General features: G+C 30.2%; 1 protein-coding gene across 3 annotated transcripts in view; it reads right to left on the bottom strand.

Moving 5' to 3' along the window:
- LOC136990911 (nuclear hormone receptor FTZ-F1 beta-like) overlaps positions 1-13,401 on the bottom strand; it is a 59,453-nt gene that overhangs the window by 4,834 nt on the left and 41,218 nt on the right. For all 3 annotated transcript variants that reach the window (XM_067289376.1, XM_067289374.1, XM_067289377.1), the window contains exons 4-9: positions 10,708-10,970; positions 10,239-10,572; positions 5,611-6,012; positions 2,417-2,590; positions 1,860-2,107; positions 1,537-1,789 (exon numbers count right to left, since the gene is read on the bottom strand). In XM_067289376.1, coding sequence (XP_067145477.1) covers positions 1,537-1,789; positions 1,860-2,107; positions 2,417-2,590; positions 5,611-6,012; positions 10,239-10,572; positions 10,708-10,970 — 1,674 coding nt within the window. The remainder of the gene's footprint in view (positions 1-1,536; positions 1,790-1,859; positions 2,108-2,416; positions 2,591-5,610; positions 6,013-10,238; positions 10,573-10,707; positions 10,971-13,401) is intronic.

Below are 13,401 nucleotides of genomic sequence, written 5' to 3'. Positions count from 1 at the left end.
AACAATTTCGCTGCTTATAATATCACTTGTGATGTATTTTTACATCAGAATTAACATTTCATCTACCCCTACGAACTATTGCTTGGTAGTCTGTTTTGTAAAATGACGATGACCTATGATGACTTGCATCAATGAATGGAAGCAGCCAGAGCTAACATCAGTAGACTTTAGTTGCTTCCATTTTTTGACTGTTTGTCAGAAATTTAATAAACAAAAACAAAATCAAGGACCCGATAGATTTATAAATTTCAATGAAATCAACGAAATAATTTATATTCTAAGAAAATCTATCAAACAGCTCTGTTTCATAATACTAGTGTAGCGAAGACGTAGCCAAAATGTGAAGCACAAACATACTTTTTTTGTGCTTACAGTGCAAACTCTTTTTTGCAAACTTTCAAATATGAATGAGTGTTGTCAATCACCACCTGAAAAATCAAACTTCCTGGATCCAAGACACATTGAATGGACTGCCTACTTTCCATGATATAGAGTGATGTTGTGTCGATGACAGGCATTCAAATGCCATCAAGTGGGCAATGATCAAACAAATTTGCTTAAACCAGTTTGTTTCGATAATGCCTAGTATGCAGTAACCTATAGAATCAATGATGTCTTACATTCAAAGTCCAAAACAATAATAAAAATACATTGTAAGCTGACAACATAATGCATTATCATCACTCATCTTCATTGACCAACTTGTAGAAAACTACTCGCAAGTGATAGAATGACAGACCCCATATCTATGACCACCTTTAGATAAATATTTCTAGATTTATTTGTAAACTTTATATAAAGAGTGAGTTTTATAATTTGATAATTGTTGAAACTATTGAAATATTTTCAAATATGCAATTCATCTTGTATACTTTTCTACATAACTGTAGATATGTATTTGAAATTTTACAAAAATATCAAGTAGAAATTAATCAAATAGTTTTTACTAGTTAGAAATTTCTTACTAAATATATAAATTCATTATGCATATGAAATCATATATAATTAAATTAAGCAAACAATACACCATGCACAAAACCAACACAAGCATTATGAAAAAAAAAACTTACTAACGTTTTCGTCTATACGAAATAGATATCATCAGGTACAAACGATATAGAACAAAACGGCTAACAAAAATCGAATGTTTTTTAAAGATTCGAACTGATTACATAATTAGAATACATTGCGTTAAAATTTATGTTATGTTTGGGATATAATTTCAAAATATGTATATTATTTAAACAATAACACAATGTATCTAATTACATCTTTCATCCAACCAAATCTTTCTATCATAAATTGTTAAAAGAACATATCTTTAATTAATTTATTTTTTCAGTGACTTAAAGATGGCTTAATTACCTAAAACATTTTGATTTTTTGCTTCAAAACAAGCATTCCTAAATATATTTTTTGATTTTATGAAGCAGGTGTTTTGTGAATTTGTACACTGATTGTCAGATATTATAATATTAAAATTGAAATATAGATAATATATTTATATATACATACATAATTAAATTCTGAAATTACCTGAAGTTAATAATATTATTACTTTTAAACAAACATATTCATATTGATCAACTTGAAGATGCCTCATATGCTCTGTCATATTTAGCATTCTTTCAATAACTGGCCCAAGTCCTATCATTCTGGCTTCTGATAAATTAAGATATTTACCGTGCGATACTCTTATTTCGTTTGGTGTGGCCATTGACCGATAACAACAACTTAATAACAGCAATTCACACCAAGAATTAATCAGCAATGCAATTTGATCATCAGTCTGAAATAAAAACATGAAATAATTATGTAAGTTTTAACCATTTCAAAAATTATATTAAGATAAAACCGACCTGTATTTCCCTAAATAAAGGAAGGCTCTTGCACCATTTAACAATTTTAAACAATCGATTATCTGCTATGTTACACAAATTTCCTAAGAAATCTGGATCTCCATCTGTCATCTTATCGGTCAACTGTTCTGACAGTCTGTTGCCTTCTCTATCTGTTGAATACCAAAGATGTTCAACTGCCAGAATACTTTGAATTAAAGCTGGAATTGTTGGTTGTTTTAAGTCTTCGGGAGAATGGCGAGAGGAATCTGTCAACACGGATATGAGACAATAAGAATTGATCAGTTAATTTAAAATATACATACAGTATAATTTACTATAATTATTTACTACAGAATTTTTATAATTAAAATGAATTTTATAAATACTAGAAGAAGATTTACTCCCTTAATCTTTCTTTTAGACATTTACAAAAATAATAATTAAAATATAATCATTAGTTCATTATCTTTTTCTTCAATTCTATACCAATAATCTTGATAAAATATGTCATGAATTTACATTAAAGAATATAGATACAAAGATATTAAGGATATTCATTATCTTCAAAAAAATACCTGTGGATGGTCTTGTCAGAGATTGTCCCGAACTAGTTCTAGTACTTTCACTGGAGACAGGTGATGGCGAACAGTCTGAAGATGACATACGACTGTCACCTAATGGCTGATTTGGCAAAGTATAAGAACATTGGTAAGTGCTTCGACCACCACGAGTTCGGTCTTCTCTTATTGCTACAAAATAAAGTTTCATTCATATATATATATATATATTTCATTGTCTAGAATGTATTTTAAAAATAAAAATCTAAGTTCTTTGCATTTTAAATGAAGTAGATCTCTAACTAAGGCATAATAAGGATTTCTGCAAGCTGTTTTGAATCTCAGTTTAGATCTAGAGCTGATTTTTATTTAAATTTTTGAAAACATGTATTTCATAAAAGTAGTTTATTCTAGACTTAATCTAGACTTGGTATCATAAACTGATATTCAATGCTGATTCTTAGATCTATGTAATAGTTGATCTAGAGAGAAGTAAGAGTATACAGTTTGTTCAATCACTTGAGACTATTTACCATATTTTCAATTATATCAATAATTTTTTCCTTCACATTTTTATTGTTTTCAAGCATACTAATGTATAAACATCATTTTAATACACACTATAAATAATGCCTTTTACTTTTTGGAAAAGCTGTTCATGTAAAAGTATCATAGAAAATGTTTAAACTAAGAATAGTCAACTCATTTCTTACTATGGTTAACCGAATGATTGTGATCAACCTGTTGACTACTTTTGATTATGCATTTTTGAATGTATTCTCATCTATGACTACATTATCAGAAGGTCTGCAAACCAATGCAAAATCATCATATAATCAATGTTTTAACAGCAAGATTTCATGTCAGTATGCACGAGATACTGACATAAAATTTATCATATACATAGTATTACACTGAAATATCCGTATACATATTCTTCGGTGTAGTGGATAATTCTTTGCCATTGCTTTATAGACGATTTATCATTCACTTGCTCCCTGTAGATCACAGGACCACTAACTGTTTCGAAACCAAAATTAAAACTGAAAGAGTGAGAGGGACATTACCATGTCTATACCAACATGATAATACAAGTGAACTGTCAAGCAGAGTGAAAAGCAAATGACAGAAATAAGGCTACATTATACTGATATTGCATCTCAAAAAATTTTTGAGATGCAATGTCGTCTGCCAATTTTTGAGATAAAAAAAAGTGCACCTTTGCACCTTAGAATTGAGAAGATACAGTAATTAGAAGTTATACACATACAGTCAAACCTTGGGTTTTGAACATAATTTGTTTCTAAAAGTTGTTCAAAAACCAATTTGTTCTAAAACCAAAGCAAATTTTTCCATAAGAAACAATATAAAATGGATAATTCCATTCCCGACCCCCAAAACAAAACTGTTTTTTACTTGTTTAGCTGTATTTCATGCATAAAAATGCATATAAAAACAATATAATATTACTTTATCTACATATATAATAGAAGCAAAATGTTCCATCACCACTAACTGAAACCAAAACTAACACTTTACAAAGAAGTGCTATAAATAAGTAACCAAATCAATCAAGACCAACAACAAGTAGTTTATCCAATAAACTGTATTTTCCGAAATCTTATGTTTCAATTAATTTTATTTTCAGTATAAAGGCCAGTTTTAATTATTAATTTATTATTTTAGTTTTAATTAACTGGCTACCTAGTATTAAGAAACATTAAATATTAATATTATATTAATAAATTTTTGGCATTTAATTTAACTTAAGCATATTTAAACACAAATTCTTGGATGCCATTTATATTATGCAAATGTTAATTAACACAGATTTTATTAATTAATTTGATTTAAATTCAACTGTGGTGTGTACCAAAAAATGTTTCCTGCATGCATGTTGAAATGTAATTTAAATGGCAATGTCATTGATAATTTGTATGTGATGGAAGGTGATCTTGGTGCCACTAACTTCTGAATTGGTAGTCCTGTCGCTGATTGGTTGGGCTGTCGACTTTCTTTAACATAGGATGTATAAGAAGTTGACCATCTAATGATGAATCACGCTGAGTAACTTGTTTGGCAACAGAGTTATTGCATGGCAACGAGGACAAAAAAAGAGTTCAAAATTTTGTTCATAAACCAAATTGTTTGAAAAGTGAAATGTTCAAAACCGGAAGTTTGACTGTATGTTATACATCAGATGCATGTATCTGATGTATTACATAAAGCTAAAGATTTGTTGACATTGGTAATGTCAACAAAACAAGCTTCTACTTTACCTTTGTATGATTTGAATGTTAACACCAAATAGAAAAGTTATACATGTTCAATAAGTATAGGACATATAGAGAGTAAAGTTTGGTTCAAAATATTGTCATCACTAAATTACATTCTGCCATTTTAAACAATTCCTTTTCATTGCTTAATTTTTCTTTATGAAAAGTCATATCATATTTAATAACTAAACAAATAGAAACATAGCTACATTCCTATTTTAAATTATCATTTTGTACTTTATGTATTCAGTAAAATCTATTATGGATAGCCAGAAATTTCAAGAGAAATATATTAAATACTCTGTTTACCCGAAAATAAGACAGTGTCTTATATTAATTTTTGCTCCCAAAGATACGTTAGATCTTATTTTCGGGAAATGTCTTATTTTTTCGTATGGTATGGTGGCTTCCGGCCACCGGGGGGAGCTCACCACGGCACACTCGTACAACACGGCAGGGACAGCATACGGTACGGCAGCAGGCGACGAGCCTCTTCGTGCCTTGCCTGCACATTTACGAGTGACGGCTGCGGAAGGGAACGTCGGGATTGGTAGTAGGTGACAGTCTTTGTGTCCTGCATGCAGCTGCTCTGCAACGGACGGCGAAGGTAGGGAATAACGGCGGCAGGCTAAAAAGAATCACAGCTGCATGCTCTGGTGTTCTGTTCGGTGGGCATGCTTCCAAATAAAAACTTTGCTAGGTCTTACTTTCCGGAGAGGTCTTATATTTAGCAATTCAGCAAAACCTCTACTAGATCTTATTTTCAGGGAAGTCTTATTTTATTTTCGGGTTAACATGGAACATCACTATTATTACATGTTAAATTTTATATATATATATATATATATATATATATAAATGCTTTCTTTAGATAGTAAAAAATATCAATTTTTTAAGATAAAATATACATTTCTAATTTTAATAAATTTTAATTACCTTCCAATTTCATCCCTGTTTTTAAACATTTATCAAATCTACAGGCTGGACATTTTTTTCTTGTGTTAATGGCAATATGACAATTGGCCCCTCGAAGACAAACATAGTTTTTTTTATTCTGAACAGTCCTTTTAAAAAATCCTTTACAACTCTCACAGGAAAAAATACCATAATGGAATCCCGAAATACGATCTCCACATATCGGACACGGGCCACTCAGGAGTTGCTGTCTCGAGATTCCTTGCCCTGCTGACATACCCAGAGGACTCTGGGAAGGATCATGGACAATATTGTTCTTTCCTTCCTCACTACTATTATCTGCTGATAACCTTTGTGTGGGACTGGCAAAATCACTGGCATTTGATTCGTCTGATGCACTCGACGCTACAGATGCACTGGAAGCTATTTGTAAAAGGATAAAAATTGTTACAAAAATATAAACGCATAAAATTATACAAAAATGAAAAAAGTCACAATTGCAACTGAATTTTTATTAAAAATATTTTATGTTTTGAAAACTATATTTGAAAAATCTAATTATACTTAAAACAATTATATCTTTCTACAAAAAACTGGACAGATTATGTGATAAATTCTACATTGTTTTCCCATCTTTCACTTATAATGGTTATTGGCAATAAAGATCTGTCCTGTTCATAACAGATAAAAGTAAGACTATTAACATAGACTGTAGTGTGTCGATGTTTTGTATTTTGTATATCTACTCAAATTAAAAGTAAGACTTTCGAGAGAATTTCTTGCTATTTATGTGATTTAATTCCTTTTAATTATTAAACAAAATAATGGAAATAAAATTCTATTACAATAAATTGAGTTGGAGTCATTTATAATAGCAAGGTTGAGGCCAAAGTTTTAAATGCAAAAACATGCGCGTTGGACGTTCGGCGCCACTTTCCTGTAAGCCTAGAAGTTTGACAATGGTGTTTGGGTAGTCAGTAGAATCGTGTTCGACATTCCATTAATATTCCATATTTTATAAGTTAATAAAAAAAAGTCTTCAATCAAGTCAAAAATAGAAAGCTAGATAGTTAATTAAATACAGATTAATACAACTCTTTTAATTTTTTTTAAAGTAAAACTTAAGATAGTTTCAGGACTAATATAGATTGAAATTGTCTATTTTTAATCTAAACCTGTTTATCCAGATCCCGTTAATCTGTATTTCTAGTTTATCTAGATTTAAAACCTAATCCCTGGCTCAGAAGTATGAAAGACAGACATATGGAAAACCTATAAACATGAAAAAATGAAAGAACTACTAAGTACATTCTTGCACGAGTATTCTTTGTCGTGTATTCCGTGAGAATCTTTTTTAATCTTGCAAGGTCTTTCTTCCGTGAGAACCTTTCAATTATAAAAAACTGCTATTTTCCTGTAATATAAATATGCTTCTCACGGCAGTCAACATGTTAGTAAGTTTACTGTTTATAACCTGGAGAATGAGGTTACCGTTATCTAATTTTAATAATTATAATTAAATTTATTTATTTAGAAAATGGTCTTGGTAGCATACGTAACTAGCAATGCATCCACACAGTAAGTAGCAGTTGCAGTTTGAGTCCTGCTCCAAGCTGATTCTTTTATAGAATTTTCTAAATTATTTAATAAATATTAATTTAATTACAATTATTAAATTTATTACGAGATGGCTCCTAACGCCTACCTATTGTGCCAAACTACTCGATATTTAATCATTTTTAGTAGCGGTAATGTAGCCCGATTTAATCCGGTAATTGTTTGGCTTTAATATAATTATTGGACTGTGAGACTTTTATGTATGTATGTAAAATTATATATGCATTCATTATTACAAATTTTAAATATATGTAAATAATAATAAATAGATGATATAAAACTGTAAACTAAGTTTGCTTTACTCTGATTTTTGTTTTATCAAAACATCATTTAGATACTTGAAATTTTGTATAACGTTACAGATTTGAATAATAAGTTTTAAATCTTAAACGTTTTTAATATAAACAAGTTTTAAATTTAAATACTTGAAAAATTATATATTATTAGGATATAAATGCAATTTTAGTGATAAAATTTCTTTGCAAAGAAATGCCAAAGAATTAGTATAAAAAAAAAGAAGATTAAAGACAATACTTTGTATTTAAATATATGTAAATAATAATAAATAGATGATATAAAACTGTAAACTAAGTTTGCTTTACTCTGATTTTTGTTTTATCAAAACATCATTTAGATACTTGAAATTTTGTATAACGTAATCCTCTGCTTTTTCTACTAATCAGTTATACAAATTCTGTTACTTGGAGCAGTGGCGTAGCTACAATTCTCCAGGCCCAGTGCGGAACCAGATTTGTGGGCTCCCAAAAAAATTTTTCAGCAGGGGTGTCCTTTTTCTGTAACGGTAATCGAGAACGTCCAAACAAAAAGAAGTAATTTTTTTCTATAAATTTCGGCTTTTGAATTTATTTATTCTATTAAAAACATTGCGTTTAGATGTTCAATTTCTTTCGTTTGATGAATGATGCATTAGGTATTTTTTTGTTTTGTTTACGTAAACGGACTAAAATATTTTTGTGTAGTGGTTTATAAAGTGTATAACTAGATTACAGTTGAGTTGCTGGTTTTCCCGTGTAATAGGGGCCCCAGCTCGAGCATCCAAATGCCAAATTTTGCTTTGTTCTGATTGCTGTGAAAAATTTTTCGGGTCTTTTTTCTTACGATTTTGGGGTCCCCGTGGGCCTATCGCTTTCCAGGGGCCTGGTGCGGACCACACCTACCACACCCCCTAGCTACGCTACTGACTCAGAGTAATTGTGACTTCTTCCACATTATCTGCTTTTAATATATCAAAAAAAATTAATAAAATGGTATGATGATTATATATATGTTACAGTTAAAACCCGTTTTTAGTTAGAATGCATTTTAACTAGTTGAAACTAGTTTATACTGGATGTCTTTGTTAAAACCCGTTTTGTCTAGTTAAAACTAGTTTTAACTAGACAAAATGAGTTTAAACTCAAATTCATTTTTGACTAGCAATAAATTCTAGTTTTAACAAAGACATCCAGTATAAACTAGTTAAAACACATCCTAACTAAAAACTGGTTTTGACTGCAACATATAGAGTGATTCGGGGTAAGATGGTAAGTGGGGGAAGATGCCTACTTTTTGATATTTTCAAACGATGACGTCAGATATTGTCATGTGTTTGTATGACGAATCGTTGGGCCAATATCGAGTGCGGAAAGCTGTAGTTTGCTACCGTTATCTCATTTTCTACATCTGAGAAGAATAAAAGCAAGATAAGAACGAAGTTTTTGTTGCGAAATGTTTCTAGAATCATTTTAAAACTAAAAGTTAAAATAGAATTTATTAAAAATTGAGAAAAACAATTAATGTGTGATGTAGTTAAGGTTCTAAAGTTTCCATTGTGAGCTACCACCGATCCCGATCGGACATGCTAGAACACGTGACTCCACTAGGCATCTTACCCCGACAAATGGAAAAGATGCCACATTTTTCTTGGGGTAACACGCCTATTTTTTGTTAATTGAATTCCAATATGCCTATTTTTAATAGATTTTTGTTTTCTCGTTTTATTGCAGGATATGCATAGAAATTATATAAAGACTTTTCAAAAATGTTTTTGGACTGAAAAAAGCTTTCAGCTAGCTATAGAGCATGTTAGAATGGGTGGAAACTTAACAATACTTATACTGCGCTGTTATACTTACTATGAAGTACTTTGTACTACATATGCAATAAATTAAATTTGGTTAAGATATTCGAAAATTAATTTTATGCAATTATATTTGTTATCTTACCCTAATGGCATTTGGCATCTCACCCGGATACTTAGGGTGAGATGCCTAAAATGCCAGACAGTAAAAAAGTCATCATTGCAAACACAATATACAATTATTTTTCATATACTCTAAAGTTTTATTTGAAAAATGTGCTCAAGAATATGATATTTTTGTTACAGGCCTCCAAAACCAAAATTATCGTTATAATGTCCTTTATAAGCAAAATGTTAGGCATCTTCCCCCGAATCACTGTACATAACTTTATTTCCCCCAAACACATTTATGTAGCTAAAATTAGTTTTAACTAATGTTAAAAGTTAAAATTAGTTTTATCTAAAATCAAAACATGTACAGCAGTAAATTAACTAGACAAAATGGGTTTTGTCTAGTTAAAACTAGAATTTACTGCTAGTCAAAAATGAATTTGAGTTAAAACTAGTTTCAACTAGTTAAAACGGGTTTTGACTGTAACATATATATCAATTGAACTGATTTAGAAATAGTTTTATGTTGAATATTTAAAAGCAATTTTGTGTTGAATTATTGAAACATAAGATAATGTAACTTTCTAATTTGCTTGAGTGATACTATGAACATAAACTGAACATGAATAGAGGGATACAAAGCTAATCTTGCCAAACACACTATTAATACAATATGTTTGAAAACATGTTTATATAATTACACATAAATGTAAAATTATGTAAATATTTTTAGTGTCACTCAAGCACAAACAAAAAGCCACATTGTCTTATACTTCAATTTTTGTTATTGATTGTTTATTAAAAATACTGTGTCTATAAATATGGATTAAAAATAAAATACCAGTTGAGCGTGCATCCTGAGTCGATCGTTGTAAAAGAGGAGAAATATGTATCACTCTAGTTTCAAAACTTGTATTTTCAGAATGAGTTGTATGAACTGCAATATTATTTTCGTTATTTAAAGTAACAGATGACTGATCTGGTACTGTCCAATGCACATGATTTGGAGGAGAAGGAGCATTGTACACTACACGACGTGAATTATTTGTATAAATATGAGCAGGACTTATGTCGGGAGAATAACTCGTGGGACCGTCATTATCACTTCGTCTTCCTTGGCTAGGACTTTGTGATGGTGAACAGATTACACTATTTTCAGTAGCTCCATGCCTTCCCTGAAGAAAAATTATTAAATTAAAATGATTTTAATAATATTTTAAGATCTTCTATTACAAAAATATAATATACAATAGACATAATAACTTGTTGATTATTTATGACTGATAATGAAATCAAATATATAGATTCACCTGAGATGGACTACTCAATGGAGAATACACTGAACCATCACTGCTATTACCAGTAGTGTGTCGAGAGAGAACGGGGCTTGGATTATATAATGCAGAAACATATCGACCCAGCAGGGGACTCTGGGCTGGAGAATAAGAGGAACGAGAACTTGAACTACTTGTAGGACGAGTGAGTACGGGACTGGGACTTTGGCTGTAGGGACCGGTATAACCAATCATATGTCTGCTCTGGGCAGGACTATGATGACCACACAAAGAATTTTCTGTAAATAATAATAAATACCTTTTAATTACATACACATTAAAATATGACAAATGGATTAAATTTGAGAATATGAGTTAACACAACAAGAAGTATTGCATACTATTTAATATTATGTTAAAATTGTTAAATTTTTAAATTAAAAATTTACAAATTTATAATTATGATATACCATTATCAAGTTCAGTTTAAGCTGTTCAACTCTATTATCGTAAATGCAATGAGTTATGCCTCTCCAATTTGGTATCTCTCTAAGTATCAGAAACTGGAAATAATTCAGAATAGATTTATATGTAAATATTTTCATTAGAGTTTAATGTACCTGGCAGTGCACTTAGTTGGAACTGAGTAGATTTAAATTAAGTACAATGTTTATAAAAAGATGTATTCCTTGTAAAGTTGAAGGACAGTGGGCAGCTTTCGACCATCCTACTGAAACAATTATATCATAAATCATTGTTGAATGGACTGAATAGAAACTGGGTGAGTCAACTGGCTAAAGTGTTTAATGGTTATGGGTTTTACGTATGGCCATTTTTGGATGCACCAGAGATAAGTGAAGAATTAAGCACTCAATTAATCTGGAATGTTCCTATCTCACTATCCTAATGTTCCTATCTAGTTCATTATCTCACAATATTGAAGATATTCATATATGTAAATTGCCAGATTGGTACAACATGATAATGGAATATCCTTACATTAATAACTATATATTAACAATCTTACCATTTAACATTAAAAAATTCTTTATTCAACAAAGATGTTATATTGATTAATAATAAATCTTATGCATATTCTAATAATGCTTGCCCGAGATGTAGTGATAATTTTTCAAAATTTCACTTGATTTGTAGTTGTGAAAAGGCTAAAGAATTAAGACAGCGGTATGGGCTTTATTTCCTAAGTGACTATACCATGGAAAACTATGTATAGTTTTTTTCACTCAGCAAACATAGAAACAATATATAAATTGTATAATTATGTTAACAAATTTGTTGCGACCAGTCGGAAAGCATCGATCACTTGACTTAATATAATGTTAATGTACCAATAATAACTCCTTATGTAACAGGCTACAGCCTAATATGAATAAAGGTTTGATTGATTGATTATGATATACCCAAATGATTAAATTTTACTGAAATTTGATAGACAGTTCCTTTCAACATCTATTGTAATAATTTTGAAAACAAGATGCAAAAAAAAAAAAAACTAACAAACAACAATAATATTACTACATCTGTAATAACAACAGAATACAAATGAAGTTTCTCATCACAAGAAAATGTTTCTCAATATTTATTCTCAATCAGCATTACATAATTTATTTTATGTAGTTAATCTGTAAAAATATAATAGTATACACCTTGTTTTCTTTTGAAAAATTAATGTATGTATATTTAAGAATACAATGAAGAATACAGGTATAAAACAATATAAAATGACAAAAGTCAAACTGCATTCTACAGTTTACCTTTATTTACAAATTACTGTATTCTCTAGTACTTTTGGATAACCAAATCCATTGTCAAGAGACATACAAATGAATGAACTTAGTAGCTGTCATCTAAGTCTCCATAACCAGACGTTACATCAATCATCTACGATCCTTATCATCTACTCCTAATTATCCCATCCCCTACCGAGAAAACTACTTCACGCCTCTCACTCAGCCATATATGCAACATCAGTCAACTAGTATACGAGAACCGCATTTCTTACTCAGCAAAGGTAATGACTAAAACTAACAATAAAAACATTGGACACAAAACTAGCCTAGCTTTTTTTCCATTCAAAGTGATTGCATATCTCTTTTTTCACTATCAATGTTTTTGTCTGTTGGTCTTTATGGGATTTTACATATATGAATAATCCTAGTGTTAAATCATTCATGTTGTCTGTTTTATGAAAGAAGTTTAGTGGTCCTTGTCTTTTTATAATTGTTTTTAGCTCCGTCTATACCTTTTTCATTGGATCAGTTCTCAACTGCTCAAAGTGCAATTATTTCACATACTTCTTTAGACTTCCAAAATAGTCTACTTTTTTTATCACTCTCATTTCCTAACCAAAATTCACAAATGGAGTAAGAATCTTGTCTTTTTGATCCAACAGAGTGAAAATTTTGCATAAAATTGATTTGTTTCTTCTTTTGCAAGTAATCAAAAAGTTATGTTGTAGTCTACCATCCCAAACACACTGATAATTGTTTGTCTGATTGCATTAACTGCAATGCTATTTTACTAAAATGGATATTATATGATACAGCTCTTCATGAACTCTTCTTAGTTATCTTAAGAATTTGTGAACAGGTCATCTCTGTTGCTGAAGTTACAGGGGTGATTTGAAAGTTTGAAGAAACAGGAGTTAGATATGAAAGAGAACAGACACCTATTCCATCTTAGGTTACAAGAGTTGCAATGGCCATTATC

This window comes from Centruroides vittatus, unplaced genomic scaffold, assembly GCF_030686945.1.
Source record: "Centruroides vittatus isolate TY-2023 unplaced genomic scaffold, ASM3068694v2 contig_1381, whole genome shotgun sequence".
NCBI classification, from domain to species: Eukaryota; Metazoa; Arthropoda; class Arachnida; order Scorpiones; family Buthidae; genus Centruroides; species Centruroides vittatus.
The sequence above is the reverse complement of the archived record's forward strand: the minus strand, read 5'-3'. Positions and strand labels throughout refer to the sequence as shown.